The sequence below is a fragment of the Falco rusticolus genome, chromosome 4, assembly GCF_015220075.1.
Source record: "Falco rusticolus isolate bFalRus1 chromosome 4, bFalRus1.pri, whole genome shotgun sequence".
In the NCBI taxonomy this organism is placed as follows: Eukaryota; Metazoa; Chordata; class Aves; order Falconiformes; family Falconidae; genus Falco; species Falco rusticolus.
In genome coordinates this window covers 83,094,335-83,106,705 of record NC_051190.1, presented here as the reverse complement: position 1 = coordinate 83,106,705, position 12,371 = coordinate 83,094,335, and the positions used below count along the sequence as shown (strand labels likewise).

General features: G+C 35.0%; 1 protein-coding gene across 5 annotated transcripts in view; it reads left to right on the top strand.

Annotated features, from left to right (window-relative positions):
- Nucleotides 1-12,371, top strand: part of SNX13 (sorting nexin 13) — a 67,258-nt gene that overhangs the window by 14,870 nt on the left and 40,017 nt on the right. For all 5 annotated transcript variants that reach the window (XR_005103716.1, XR_005103715.1, XM_037383879.1 and 2 more), the window contains exons 2-3: nt 5,666-5,778; nt 11,064-11,166. Coding sequence is in view for 3 of the 5 variants with exons in the window: in XM_037383879.1 (XP_037239776.1) it covers nt 5,666-5,778; nt 11,064-11,166 (216 nt within the window). In the remaining 2 variants the exon portion in view is untranslated. The remainder of the gene's footprint in view (nt 1-5,665; nt 5,779-11,063; nt 11,167-12,371) is intronic.

The following is a 12,371-nucleotide window of genomic DNA, read 5'->3' as shown; positions in this document are numbered from 1 at the left end:
TAAAAATGGGTTTGAGTGTGTCACATATTTAAGTAGCTGAAAGTGGGCTTGCATCTCCTGTTTCCCATCGTAATGCAAGATGTTCAGGTACTTCTTTTAAACTTGACCAAAACTCCATATCCTTTTAAACTAGAATACAATTCAGAGTGGATTTTAATGCAAGCATCTTATCAGAAAGAGTGCATATGTCTGTGAATGTGGCCTCTTGTTTTTCATAGCAAGACAAATACTTATTCGACTTTCAAAATAAGGTTACATGAAATGAGGCTTTCTGTCCCTTGCTGATAGTTCTGCTGTATAATAGAATAGCTGTTAGTGCTGAAAATAAAGGTCAGTAAAATGAAGGTTGGTTTCAAATTAAAAAATCCACTTCCTAATTTTCTGTAGTGATCAGCAATGCTGGCACAGGACGTGTGAAAGAAGAAGAAAAAAAAATCTTGACTCTTGAATCCAGGCTGAATTTTACTCTGTTTTCTCACTCTCAAAGAAAGTTTGGTGTTGAAAGTATTTACCATTTCTAGTAGAACAACTATCAGTATTAATCAGAAGACTCATTTTTCTTCACCAACTTTGTTACACAAACAAATTGTATCAAAATATGGAACATAATTTTTCTATTTTTATTTTAATAGTAAAATTCTGACTATAGCAGATGGGCAGGTTTTTAGTAATGGAAATTCTTGCTTTCTGGATAAAAATTGAAATTGAAGTAGCATATGCACAGTGGCTTTTAAACTTTTTAGTTACATACTGTACTTGAATGTTATGTGCTTTAAGAAAATGTTAGCATATATTTTCATTTAAAGGTTTGCACATCTAAAAATGAGCTTCATGAATAGTGGAAACAGTGCAGTAATTGTGGTTTTAGAATACAGATGAAAAAATAATGTCCATGAGGGCTTTGTTAGACCACTTTGTGTAACAGGGGGGAGGGTAGGGGAAAATGATCCTAAAAGCTTTTCTGTCTCATGCAAGATCCAAACTAAATAGTTGGACATGATTGTACTTGAATTAATCCAATTGTTAACCAGTTAAGCCATTTGACATACAAAGTGTGCGTTGAGCGGAAGAGGTGGAGGTGAGGTAGAGAGCGGACAGGTGGACTCTTGCTTAGCAGAGGAGAGGAGAGTTTCTAGCCTCTGTAACCAGGAGACATCAGCAGGAATATGGCACTTATCCAGCAGAAACTTCATTGGCCTAACTTCTTAACATTAATTGTGTAATTTTTTTTTTTGTTTAAAAGATTATTGTATAGTTATATACTTCAATATTTTAAGCTTACTTTTGGGAAAAAAATAAATTAAACTTGGAACAGTGAAAACAAAATAGAGTATATAAAATTCCTTTACAAATATTCCAAGAGTGTTCTTGTGAGGACTGCAGTGAATTGTTCTGTAGATTCACTGCAATTATTTTTACATAGTCTGAAATGGGAATGGAGCTCAGAGTTTTGCTTTGCCTTGCCCTTTTTGGGCTAAGGAAGGAAAAGTGCAAAAGCATAAGAAGGAAGAAGTTAAAAAGGGATCTTTAGAGATCCTAGGAAATGAGAGTATGCAGAACTCTATTCAGAACCCCTCTTGTCTTGTCTTTCTCTTGATTGCTTTAACTTTGGCAGATATGAGAATGTAACAACAAAGATACCAATGGTTTATTTCACAATTGTTAAATATTTCTCCTAGTACTGTAACATAACAGTTTCATCACAGATGAAATTGGCAATCCAGTTGATACAGCTTTGCAATTTTACTTGTCATGCTAATGAAGACAGTAATTTGAATCCTCAAAGAATGTGTTTAATCACTTGACAAAACTGACACTCACCTTAGTTATAGAAAGGTTTATACATGACCACGTTCCATTTACACTCCAAATGGAAGTCAAGTTAAAATGCAGATGTGTAGAATTAACAAAATTAAACTTGACATGTACTGTATATGCAATCCTTGACTTTTTAAAGTGAGCCCAGAGGTGGCATTAAATACATTCAGCAAAACATCATGTTAAAAAAAATGAAAGAGTTTAAACTACCCAAATGGCAAAGAATAGTTTGTTTATCAATGTCTGGTTAGGACAGGTCACCTACTGTCATTTTAAAAATATTAATGGGAAAATGTAATTGGATATATAAAAAGTGAAAGACTTGTAAGCAAAGCAGCATGTTTTTATTTCTAGATGACAGTTCTTTCAATGTTGAAGTTGTTCTGTTGACCATTAAATTGAAAACAGTCACAAATGCCAATCTTCAGAAGTGGTGGGGGCCTGTTGGATGCTATATCTGTAAGACACCCCCCCCCAAAAAAAGAAAACAGGTGCCATTGAGAGGTGGTAGTCTTGTTATCTGTAACAGCTGAGTCAAGCTCATGTGACTGTTCACCTTAGTGTGTCTCCTTTCACCTCATGAGGCTCTTCAGTGTGCTGTTTGGACTTGGAGGCAGCCCTTCAATTGCAGTTTAGTTTGCTAAAGTGCTGGCATTATATGATCTCTTCTGAAGACTGGCTTGTTCTTTCTGTCAAGAGTGACAAGCATTCACCCTCTAGTTAGGCTAGACAGAGCTTCAGTAAAACCGGGAATCTTCTAAAAAATTTACATTATAATTAAAACTTTGGAAAGAAGTTGGAAGTAGCGGAGTTTGATTTGATTACCTGAGCTAGTTCCATACTACCAGCTGCATAGTCGTATTTCTGTAACGTTTGGACTTTCTTTTTTTGATAGTTGATTCTGATGTGTTAAAGGAACTTTAAACAAAGTTTTAATTTTTGTCTGGGAGATACATTGCCAAAGTCCCTTTAAGAAGTGTAAAGTTAGGGGAAATTTTATTTACAGTCAGCCTGAAGGGAACTATGCTGATGATTAGATCCCTTTTGAATGTCTCTAAATCCCTGAGACTATAAACCACTCATCTAAAGTATACAAGAATTGGGCCAGTATCTGTTGTCCTTACTGCAGTGTACCAAGTTGTGTGAGTTTTAAGAAATCCTATTAAAATACCAAATGAGATTTGAATCTCTGTAGCCATATGCTAAACTGTAAAAGCAGAGCATAGGACAAAAGGTCATGGTTTTATTTATTGGAATTATAGAACTTTCTTTGTTAATTATGCATTCATCCAACTCTGAATATGCATCCTGCTCTCTAGTTCAATTCAGTTTTGTTCAGTCATTTAGAATGCTTATCCTATATTTAGAACTTAAACTTTTTTAAAAAATGCCATTAAGCACACTGATTTTTTTTGACAAAAAAAGACCACAGTTAAATGCTATCTTCTGTGTGCCTATCTTCCTGTTACTTGTAGTGCTCTGCAGAAGTTCTAAAATGTATTTGTGAGGGCATGAATATGACAAATCTTCTTTGTCTAGTGAAATGTAGATGTTTAATGAGAGCTCATGTCTTTTTTACTTGTCAAGTTTTTTTAAATTTTGTGGTTTTTCCTTCTCTTTCTCTCCTCTGCACCCTCCAAGCAGTTTATCTACTGCATTTACTTACTATGAGTCAACAAAATCGTCTACTCAGCTGTGGCCAAGATTTTTTTTTTATTTATTGTAGCTCTGATCCTTCAGCATTTTAGCTGTGTGGATTGTACAGTTAATATCACCTAATATAGCACTTTTTCCGCTTAAAAAGAATTGAATAACTTGCAATCCAGTTTTTTAATTGGCAGCATGTCTAATTAAAACATATAAGTATGTAGACAACTGTCATTTTTTCCAGCCTCAAATGCCAAGGAAAAAAGCTTCTCCATCTTTTACTAAGAAACTTTAACTAGGAAGAAAATAGTTTCATCTCAGTGTTCCATTAAACTTGTAATAAGCTAGGAAGAATTACATTATTCTGATTACAGTTTACATCTATGAAACTGTTTCTCCTTAGAGCTTTGATTTTGCTTTTGGGCAGTCTGATATCTTGCTCTCGCAAAAGAAACAATGCTGCTTTATGTGGGAGCCTTATTTTACGTTACTTTTCATTTTCTGTAGGATTTTAAAAACTTTTTGTGAGGAAGCTCATTTTTCTGAATCCGATGCCTAAGATGGACAGATGAAATCTAAATAATAGTCCCTTTAGAGACATAAGACCTGTAGGTAAGCTTCCCCTGCCCTCCATATTAAAAGCTAAAAAAGGTCTCTCTGCAAATACGGTGTTCAATCCCTGCTTGTTTTCTAAATGTCAAACTGCAAGACGAGTTTATTTAAATACTTTCTTAGTGTTACTTGTTGACATAGCAATTGTCTGAGTTCCCGTCAGGGTGTCATTTGATTACTAGTAGGAAAGGCGTAAATTAGACAACAAAAAAAGAAAACTTGAGAACTTTAGAGCTGGAACAGTTTTGGTGGTCTATAAATACTTGACATCATTGGTTTCACACTCTTGGGACTTGGCTGAAACATGTTTTCCATATTGAACTAGAGACTAGATTGAATTTAATTTATATAATCCTTGTTGACTGCATTGCAGCATTGTGAAGGTTCAAAACTATTGTAGCTCATTACAGTCAGGCTTTCCCTTGCTTTTTAATTACCCTCCATATATGTGTATGTATATGTACATACATACTTCTATCTATCTATATAGATAAAGTGTGTATGTATATGTATGTGCATATGAATACACTTATACTGTAACCTATATCATTACAGGTTATTTGCCTATAACCTGCTTCTTTCATAGTTCTCGTGAATCCGCCAGTGCAGGTGAAGTGCTGCCTGCTTTGCTCTGCAAGGCACCAGCCCCAAAATCCCATCAGCCTCACAGATGCTCTTGCAGCCAACTTCAGCTGCACCATGGGCTTTTCAAACCACCTTTGTCCCGTGTATGTCTGTGACCTCCCAGCCCCCGTCCCCCTCACTGTCAAAGTATCAGTCCTGCCTGCTAAGCTAGATCTCACGTAGCTTGTATGGAGAAAATGTTCATCTGGGAATATGTGATCTTTGTATATTAAATGTCTGGATTTTAGAACAGAATTGTATTTAGATATTTCAAAGAATTCTTTGAATGCTCCTGATTTCTGTGGTAAAAGGTTTTGCATTAATCAGTTTCTTAAGTTTCGCTCCCTTTTATTTAGAGTAAAAGTAAATTTGCACCAAATATTTGGTGCCACCTGTTGGCCCATTTGTGACTTGACTGGAGAAAGGGATGGTTTTTTGGTCTTTAAACCGGTTTTGATCTAGGGAAGAGATAGTGTTGCTTTGTTGCAGAAAATGACACCTTTAGTTGTGTAAAACAAGGTTGTATTCGTTTCTTCCTGCTCTGTTATAAAGCCTGCATTTTTCTTGGAAGTAGTGGAGAACATCACCTTGGGGAAGGCATCTCAAGAAACAAAAGTGCACAAAATGAGAATAGAGGAGTAAAAGAAAAATGACAAAGCTAAGAGGAAAAAAGTAAAAGAAATGACACTTTAAAGGGTGATAGTTGCTCTGAAATGAGAGAGGAGTAGCAGTATTTCAAAGAAAAAATCCTCTGACGTTGGCTAAAATGGCCTACTAGCCCACAGTATACTTGATAGCAGTATGCTTTCAAAAAATAAAGGTAATTTTTATTTCATCAAGCAAAACTTATTTAATGTTTAGTTAAAATGTACAAAGCTTTGTAGAAACTGCAAATATTGCTTTGGAGACTTAGTTATATGAATATCATACTAATTATTATTTTTCCTTGTGTTTTTGTTTACAGACCAGTCTTTCCATATGGGGATGGGGAAGTCTTGGCCTTGTGCTTTTTCTAGTAACTTTTGGACCCTTTGCTATATTTTACTTTGCATTTTATATCCTCTGCTTTGTGGGTGGGTAAGTACACTACTTAGTATTTTGTATAATTTACGATGGAAGTAAAATTTTAATGTGTATATTAGCAAATAGCTTGCTCTGAAAATCTGAAATGACTTGTGTAATTAATGTTTCCACATTTGTGCAGCTCTTTAGGAGCAATTTTTTTTTCCTTAAAACCTCAATTTTATAATTTTTTTTTTTTTTTGCTGTTGAGTAGTGCTTATACTACCTTTGCCCAGGCAAAATAGAAATCTTTTTTCTTTTTCTTTTTTTTTTTTTTTTGTTAACAAAAAGTAGCTATTTATAATGGGTGTTAGAGGACACATACTTCTATAAAACCAATGTTAACTTCGGTTCATAGTTACTATTACCGTGTCAGTTCTTATCCCAGGTACTTACTAAGTAATTATGTCCCCTTATCACAATCTCATTTTCCTACTTCATATACTTCAGTCATGAGGAAAGTGAGTGAATATTTTCCTGAATGTGTGGAAAATATGCTAAATCCTGCTGCATCTTGAACTAGTAGATCAGCAGCTGTAGGCATTTCATACTTTTATACAGACAGACAGGAAGGCAGCAAATAGCTGATGTTAACTGATGTTTTAGCACATTGAATTAAACTTGGAATTCTATTTCTGAGAAATGAGAATAGTCAGTGTGCTAGAGCAAGGATTTAGTTAAAGTAGAACTAAGTTTTAAATAAATGCTTTTGTCTCGTTATATGTTGATAATGTGTGATTGGCATATTTTGCTGTTTGTCCAGGGCAGAGTTCATCCAAAGGGCAAGAGTTCATCCATTTACTGTTTTGTATTACCACTTCCTGAGTATTTGCAGTATGGAAAATGATGTGAAATATAACAATTTCTTAAAAGTTTATCCTTCCTTCTTGATCAATTTCAGTGGCTTGGCTTTTCAAAGCTAACAGTCAAAGGAGTCTCTTGCGAAGTATGTCTGAAGTTAGCTGCAGTTTGCTGCTGTGAGACTGCCTCTAGTGCCTGAGCTCACTCATTCTCAAGTCAGCTCTGATATCTCTTTGCTGTGATTCTTTTGCTGCTTTGTAGCTTTGTAGCTATTTTTTTGTAGCTAGTGAAGACTGATCTTCTTAAAGGATAAATTAGTCTTGTGGTAGTGTATCTGTCAAATTTGTGTCCGTCTCCCTATTATGTGTTTACTTATGTAGATACATATGAAGTCTCAGCCCTTCCAGTAGAGTGCTATTACTTCATTAATTTAACATACACATCTTCTTGGCTAAGGCTGTGATCTGGCTCCACTGTTAATCTTTTTCAGAGTCGCACACCTACTTTAAGTGATAATATTCAGCATACAGAACTGAGTGCTAACTAGGCCAGATAGTTTTATATCTAAATTATTCTTGCCTGCTTTTTCTTTTTGAATTAATTCCCCTGAAATTACACAAAATACAGGTTGTGTTTCTCTTAGAATCAAACAGAAATTAATGTTATGAGGTAACGTTTTCACTTAACGATTAGCACTTATATACCATAACATCATTTATATAAATTTGGAAGATAAAAATCTAATTTTGGCTCGTGATTATAGTAGTGTTCTTAATATTACCATACCCTTACCTGGAGCAAAATGACAATTTTGGACACGGATATTTGTGGTAGAACTTTATGTTGACATTTGGAGTTCTTACGAATTTGTCATACAGTTTTCTAACTTGTTATACTGGCTCAAAAACTGGCTTCTATCAAAGTGTTCTGACTTCCACTAAGCCGGGAGTCCACTACTGTCCCATCTTGTAGTTCAAACTAAGAAAGATGTTTCAAAAAGAAAACATTGAATCTTAGCTGGTTGCATTCTTACTATTGACACAAGCATTTAAATTATATGCCAGTGAGTTGTGAAGGAAAACAATCGTGATGCCATAGCTGTATCAACATAATCAATCTGTTTATACTGTTTCGCTTCTGTTATGTGCTATCTAATTATTTCTTTTTGATTTACTATTACTGGTGTGTTTGCACAGATAGCTTGTACTAAGTTGTACTATTGTTTGTGTGCTTGGAAGGATACTGAAACCATTTGTGTATATGAATAAAAGCTCTAAGTCAAAAGTTCTCCTTGTGTTCTGTTTCAAGACTGATTTATAAAGTTAGCTTTTCTTTGTTTTTAGTACATCCCTCTTCAATTCAGGATCTGGTAACTCATGGCTTAGGGAACTGAACTCTTTTCCACCAAAAGCGGGAGGGAAGAAATAGATGCTGTTTCTTTAACCTGTGTAGCCAAGACTATTACAAGATATTAATCTTCATGAGCTGTTTTCTGCCTCTGCTTCAAGTATTGGTGTAAACCCCTTATCTTGAATGCTGGGCCTGTTTTTTACCATGTGCCTTTTCTTTGTGCTATGAATGTTTCTTACCTTACTCGCTCTCATTTGCTCTTTCAATCCTAAGGAAGTAAAATAAAAGTGACATGAATTGTGGCTCTGCCAACAGCCTTAGGCTTCTGATGTTGTGAAAGTTTAAATTTCCTGGACCATCAGTTGCTTTTCTATTTAAAGGAATTTGTTCTGTTGTCAAAAAATAAGTATTGATACTTAATAACATCCATATATATGTGACTGGCTCCTACATTGACGATTCTAACTGCTGACCAGATTGGGATTGGTTCTGAACCTGCTTTTTGACTTCTCACAAAACGTTCAGCTGTTACTTTTCAGGCTTTGGCGGGAGAATGATAAATCTCTAGTCCCCATTTGTCTTTCATCTTTTGTTCTGTTGTTAATTTGTCCTTGTGAAAAGCTGGCCTTCCAATAATTTCTGGAAAAACTTAACAAAAATTTGAGTAAAATATGATCTCTTCATTTTTCTGCTCTATTCATTTAGAGAAAAGACTAAAATGATTTCTCATTTACTGTATTGAATATCCTTTTGATGAATTAGCTAAGCATTTACACTAGAAGTTTCTGTTAGCTAACAGATACGCTGACTAGTCAGGCTACGTATCCTTCTCTAATGCGCACAAGAGTTTAAATTAGAGAATGAAATGAATTAATTTCTGCTGTAGAGGTAGAAGCTCCTAGCATTTCTAGCTTAAAAATGAAAGTACTTAAAGGCATCTAGGAAGATGAGCATATATTTAAACTATATTGGTAGCATATTAGTATTTTTGAATGAGTCATTAGCTTTAGAAGTGTCATAATGTTTGAAACAGATGCATAATGCATACCTAGTTATTTTGAAGGCTTCAATCCTTTTGAATAAGAGAACCCCTCTCCCCTCCTTTTCCATGCACACCACCCACCCACCCCAAGTTGCCAATTGATGTTTGAAGTTGAAACTGATTTTAGGCAAACCAAAAAAAAAAAAAAAAAAAAAAAGGCATTTTGGGTATACTGTCTTCTTTAAAAGACAACCGAAGTTTCTAATAGAAATGTGGTAGATAAAAAGAAAACCCAAACTTTTTAATAATTAAAAAAACCTCATAAGGCACATTACCAAGGAAAACATTAATTAACTTCTAAGCATAGTGAAACTAATATTGAGATTTTTCTAAGCAGGTTTTGTCCTTGAACTGAATTATGATGCTACTAGCACCATTGGTGGTATGATTTAAAGCTATCTGGAAGTATCTGGAACAGAAGAGCAATTAGACCTGATTTTATTTTTTTGTCCTCGTAGGTAAAAAGTATATGGGCCTGGCAGATAAAGAGGGCTAGATGTGAATCGGAGTATCAAGTGTAATTTTCTTCTGCGTTATCAAGTTACCAATAATAATTTTGTGTAGTGGGGTTTGTGGGGGGGAGGTGTTTGGGTTTTGGTGGGTTTTTTGGTGTGTGGCAATGGGGTTTTTTTCCCTGGAGTTGTTCAGGTATAAATGACCACCTCCCTGCTTATGAATTACTGAGCCTCTGGAGTACTGAAAAAGAACAGTTCCCAGTCTGGGAATGAAAGCATTCAAATGGCATATTTTACCTTGGTTAGGAATTTTATTCGGATCGTTTAAGTAAGACTACTGTTTATCAACAGCAGTCTGTATTAAAAGAATGTATTACTTCGGCACGTTTCAAGTCTGGTGCAACTTTGTGAGTTCCTGTGGCCGCAAATGTTGGTCAGCTGGCCTTTAAATTGAATGCAGTGAAATTTGTGTAAAAAATCCTATGCATGTTAGCCATCCCAAGGCTAGTCTGAGCAGCAGTAACTTACTCTTTTTAATGCTTGAGTTTTCAAAGGCTCCATACTTTGATTATGCTGTAATTGGCACAGACTTTTCATCTATTATCTTAGTAAAAACAGCTTTTTGCGTTTTTGTGCCCTAGTGTCCGTAAGGTGTAAATAAGTCATTGCTGTTGTAGCATGGTTGAACTTCTTGTAATGATTGCTTTTTCCCTGATGCCTTCATTGTATCATAAAGAAAACAATAATGAAATTAACTGTTGTCCTGCTTAAATATAAGTCATAATTTAAATATCACTGTAAAATTGTGAGGGAAGAAGATAATGATTCTGATCTAACATTCTTTTAAAGTAAATGATCCAGGAGTGCATTTATTTAGATTTTATATGCTGAATTAATTAAAAACAGAACAACAAAAAAACCCAAAAATAATGAACACCCCACGAAATGTACAGCCCCAGAAATACCCAACACCTCGTGTTTAACTTGAGTTATCTTCTAGGCTTTTTCCTTTACTCTGTTCTTATGCATCCTGGCAGGAGTACTGTGGTTTTGTTTTTGTGTTGTTTGGTTTTTGGTTTTTTTTCTTTGCAGCTTAAAATATGTTCCCAGTTGAAAATTTTCTTACTTCTTGTTTAAACATATACAACCAGTTGTTACTTACTATACTTACTACATAGTTTCTTCCTGGTCTGTGTTTTTGTGGCTTATGCCACAATGCAGTGGCTTAAATGTATCTCAAAAGAGTTTATTTGTTCATAGTGTTGAAGTGAAAGAGTCTTTGTATAAATACAACCAGAGCAGCTTACACGTGTACCCATCTTTCTGTGTACCAGTATTTGTGAGCATAGGTAGTATGCCATCACAGGTTCCTCTCATGCAGCAGACTGTGTAGTGTAGACTGCTATATAGATCTGCTGTTTGATAAGAGTATGTCAAGACTGATAATATAATACAGGACTGGAAAGCTTCATACTGAGTGTTGTGTCACTTAATTTGAGCGGCACACTACACTGTGAAAGAGCACTGTATTAGGAACGTAAACAGTGAGAATTGTCATATATTGTCATCTATAACTTACTGTGAAATATTTTCAGTGGTGGGGGCAGGAGAGATGACTGTTGTTCTAGCTGGTCTTCCTTTTTCTGTTTCAGGGGTTTTGTGGTTACTCTTTTATTTGGAAAAAGCAACTCGGAAAAATACCTTGAGCAGTGTGAACATTCGTTTCTTCCTTGTACATCAGTTGGAATCCCCAAGGTAAGAAGAGTTTACTTGTCTTAACTTCTAGATCAGATTTTATAACTTTGAAGATGAGAATTGACACTAATAATGTATTTTAATCTAAGAATTATACTTGTTTCTGAAGGTAGAAGAACCTGCTTTTATGTTTTGAGTCACTTGCAATGTACAAGTGAAATTCAAGATCTTTCCTTTCTGAAGTACAAGTTTTTTAGGTATTTATGGAAAGTTTCTTTTAAGCATTGTTTCCGAGTTCATTATGAGAAATTAGTAAGATGTAAGTGGTTATTGTTACCTGTGAGGGAATTACTAAACCATTCCTTTCTAGACTACTTGTGTGTATTCAGTTTTTTGGCAGGAGTGATAGCTCCTCTATTTTTGTGCTTTTTCTTGCAAGATTGTTATGACTATTTAGGATTCTTCCATCACTGGATCTGTAGTCTCTCCAGTTTTGATTTTTTTTTTGATTGTTTGTGGTCAGAAAGTTACTTGCCTAACTAAGAAGGTTAAACTAATAAAAATCTACATTTACAGTACTTCAGGGATGTAGAAGTTATCTTTGGCTATTTTTAAGACCAAGCGAAAATCCTGGAAATGCACAGATAAATGTGGAGCAGCAGTAGGATCCCCTTTTCAACTCTTTTTCTCTCAGTTCTTAAGACCATAATTTTGGTTGATGGACCTAAATTCAGGGTTCCTAATTGGGTAAATCTGCATCTGTTTAGTACAGAATAAGTTCTTAATAGCCAAGAGGTAGAATTTCTAGGAATTCCTGCTTTATGAACTAATAAATCTTGGCAGCTCAGATGTTTAGGTACATCTTGGCCTGATCAGTTTGCACTTACCAGGATAGAGAAAACACTAACCCAAAGGTTGCTATATTTAATTTCATAACTGTTTTGACTGAAACATCCTGCCCTTTCTTAGCTGTCAGGTTACTATACTTCATGTTGTCTGTGAAAGGGGGGGAGATATTCAACTTTCTTACTAGTAGCATATAGAAGGTTATTTTGTGATTCAGCAGTATGTTGTCTAATCACAGAATTTTTTTTTTTTTGTGACTGGTTCATAGCTCAGTTGGTAAGTGGCCGTTTCACTTAAATCTTTGAATCTGTTGAGGTAAATCTGAATCTTAAGTATATTCTAAACCATAAAGTAATGTCACTGGTCCAAATGAAAAAAAAAAAAAGTTTAAGAAAAAGAAAAAAAGTTTAAGAAAAAGA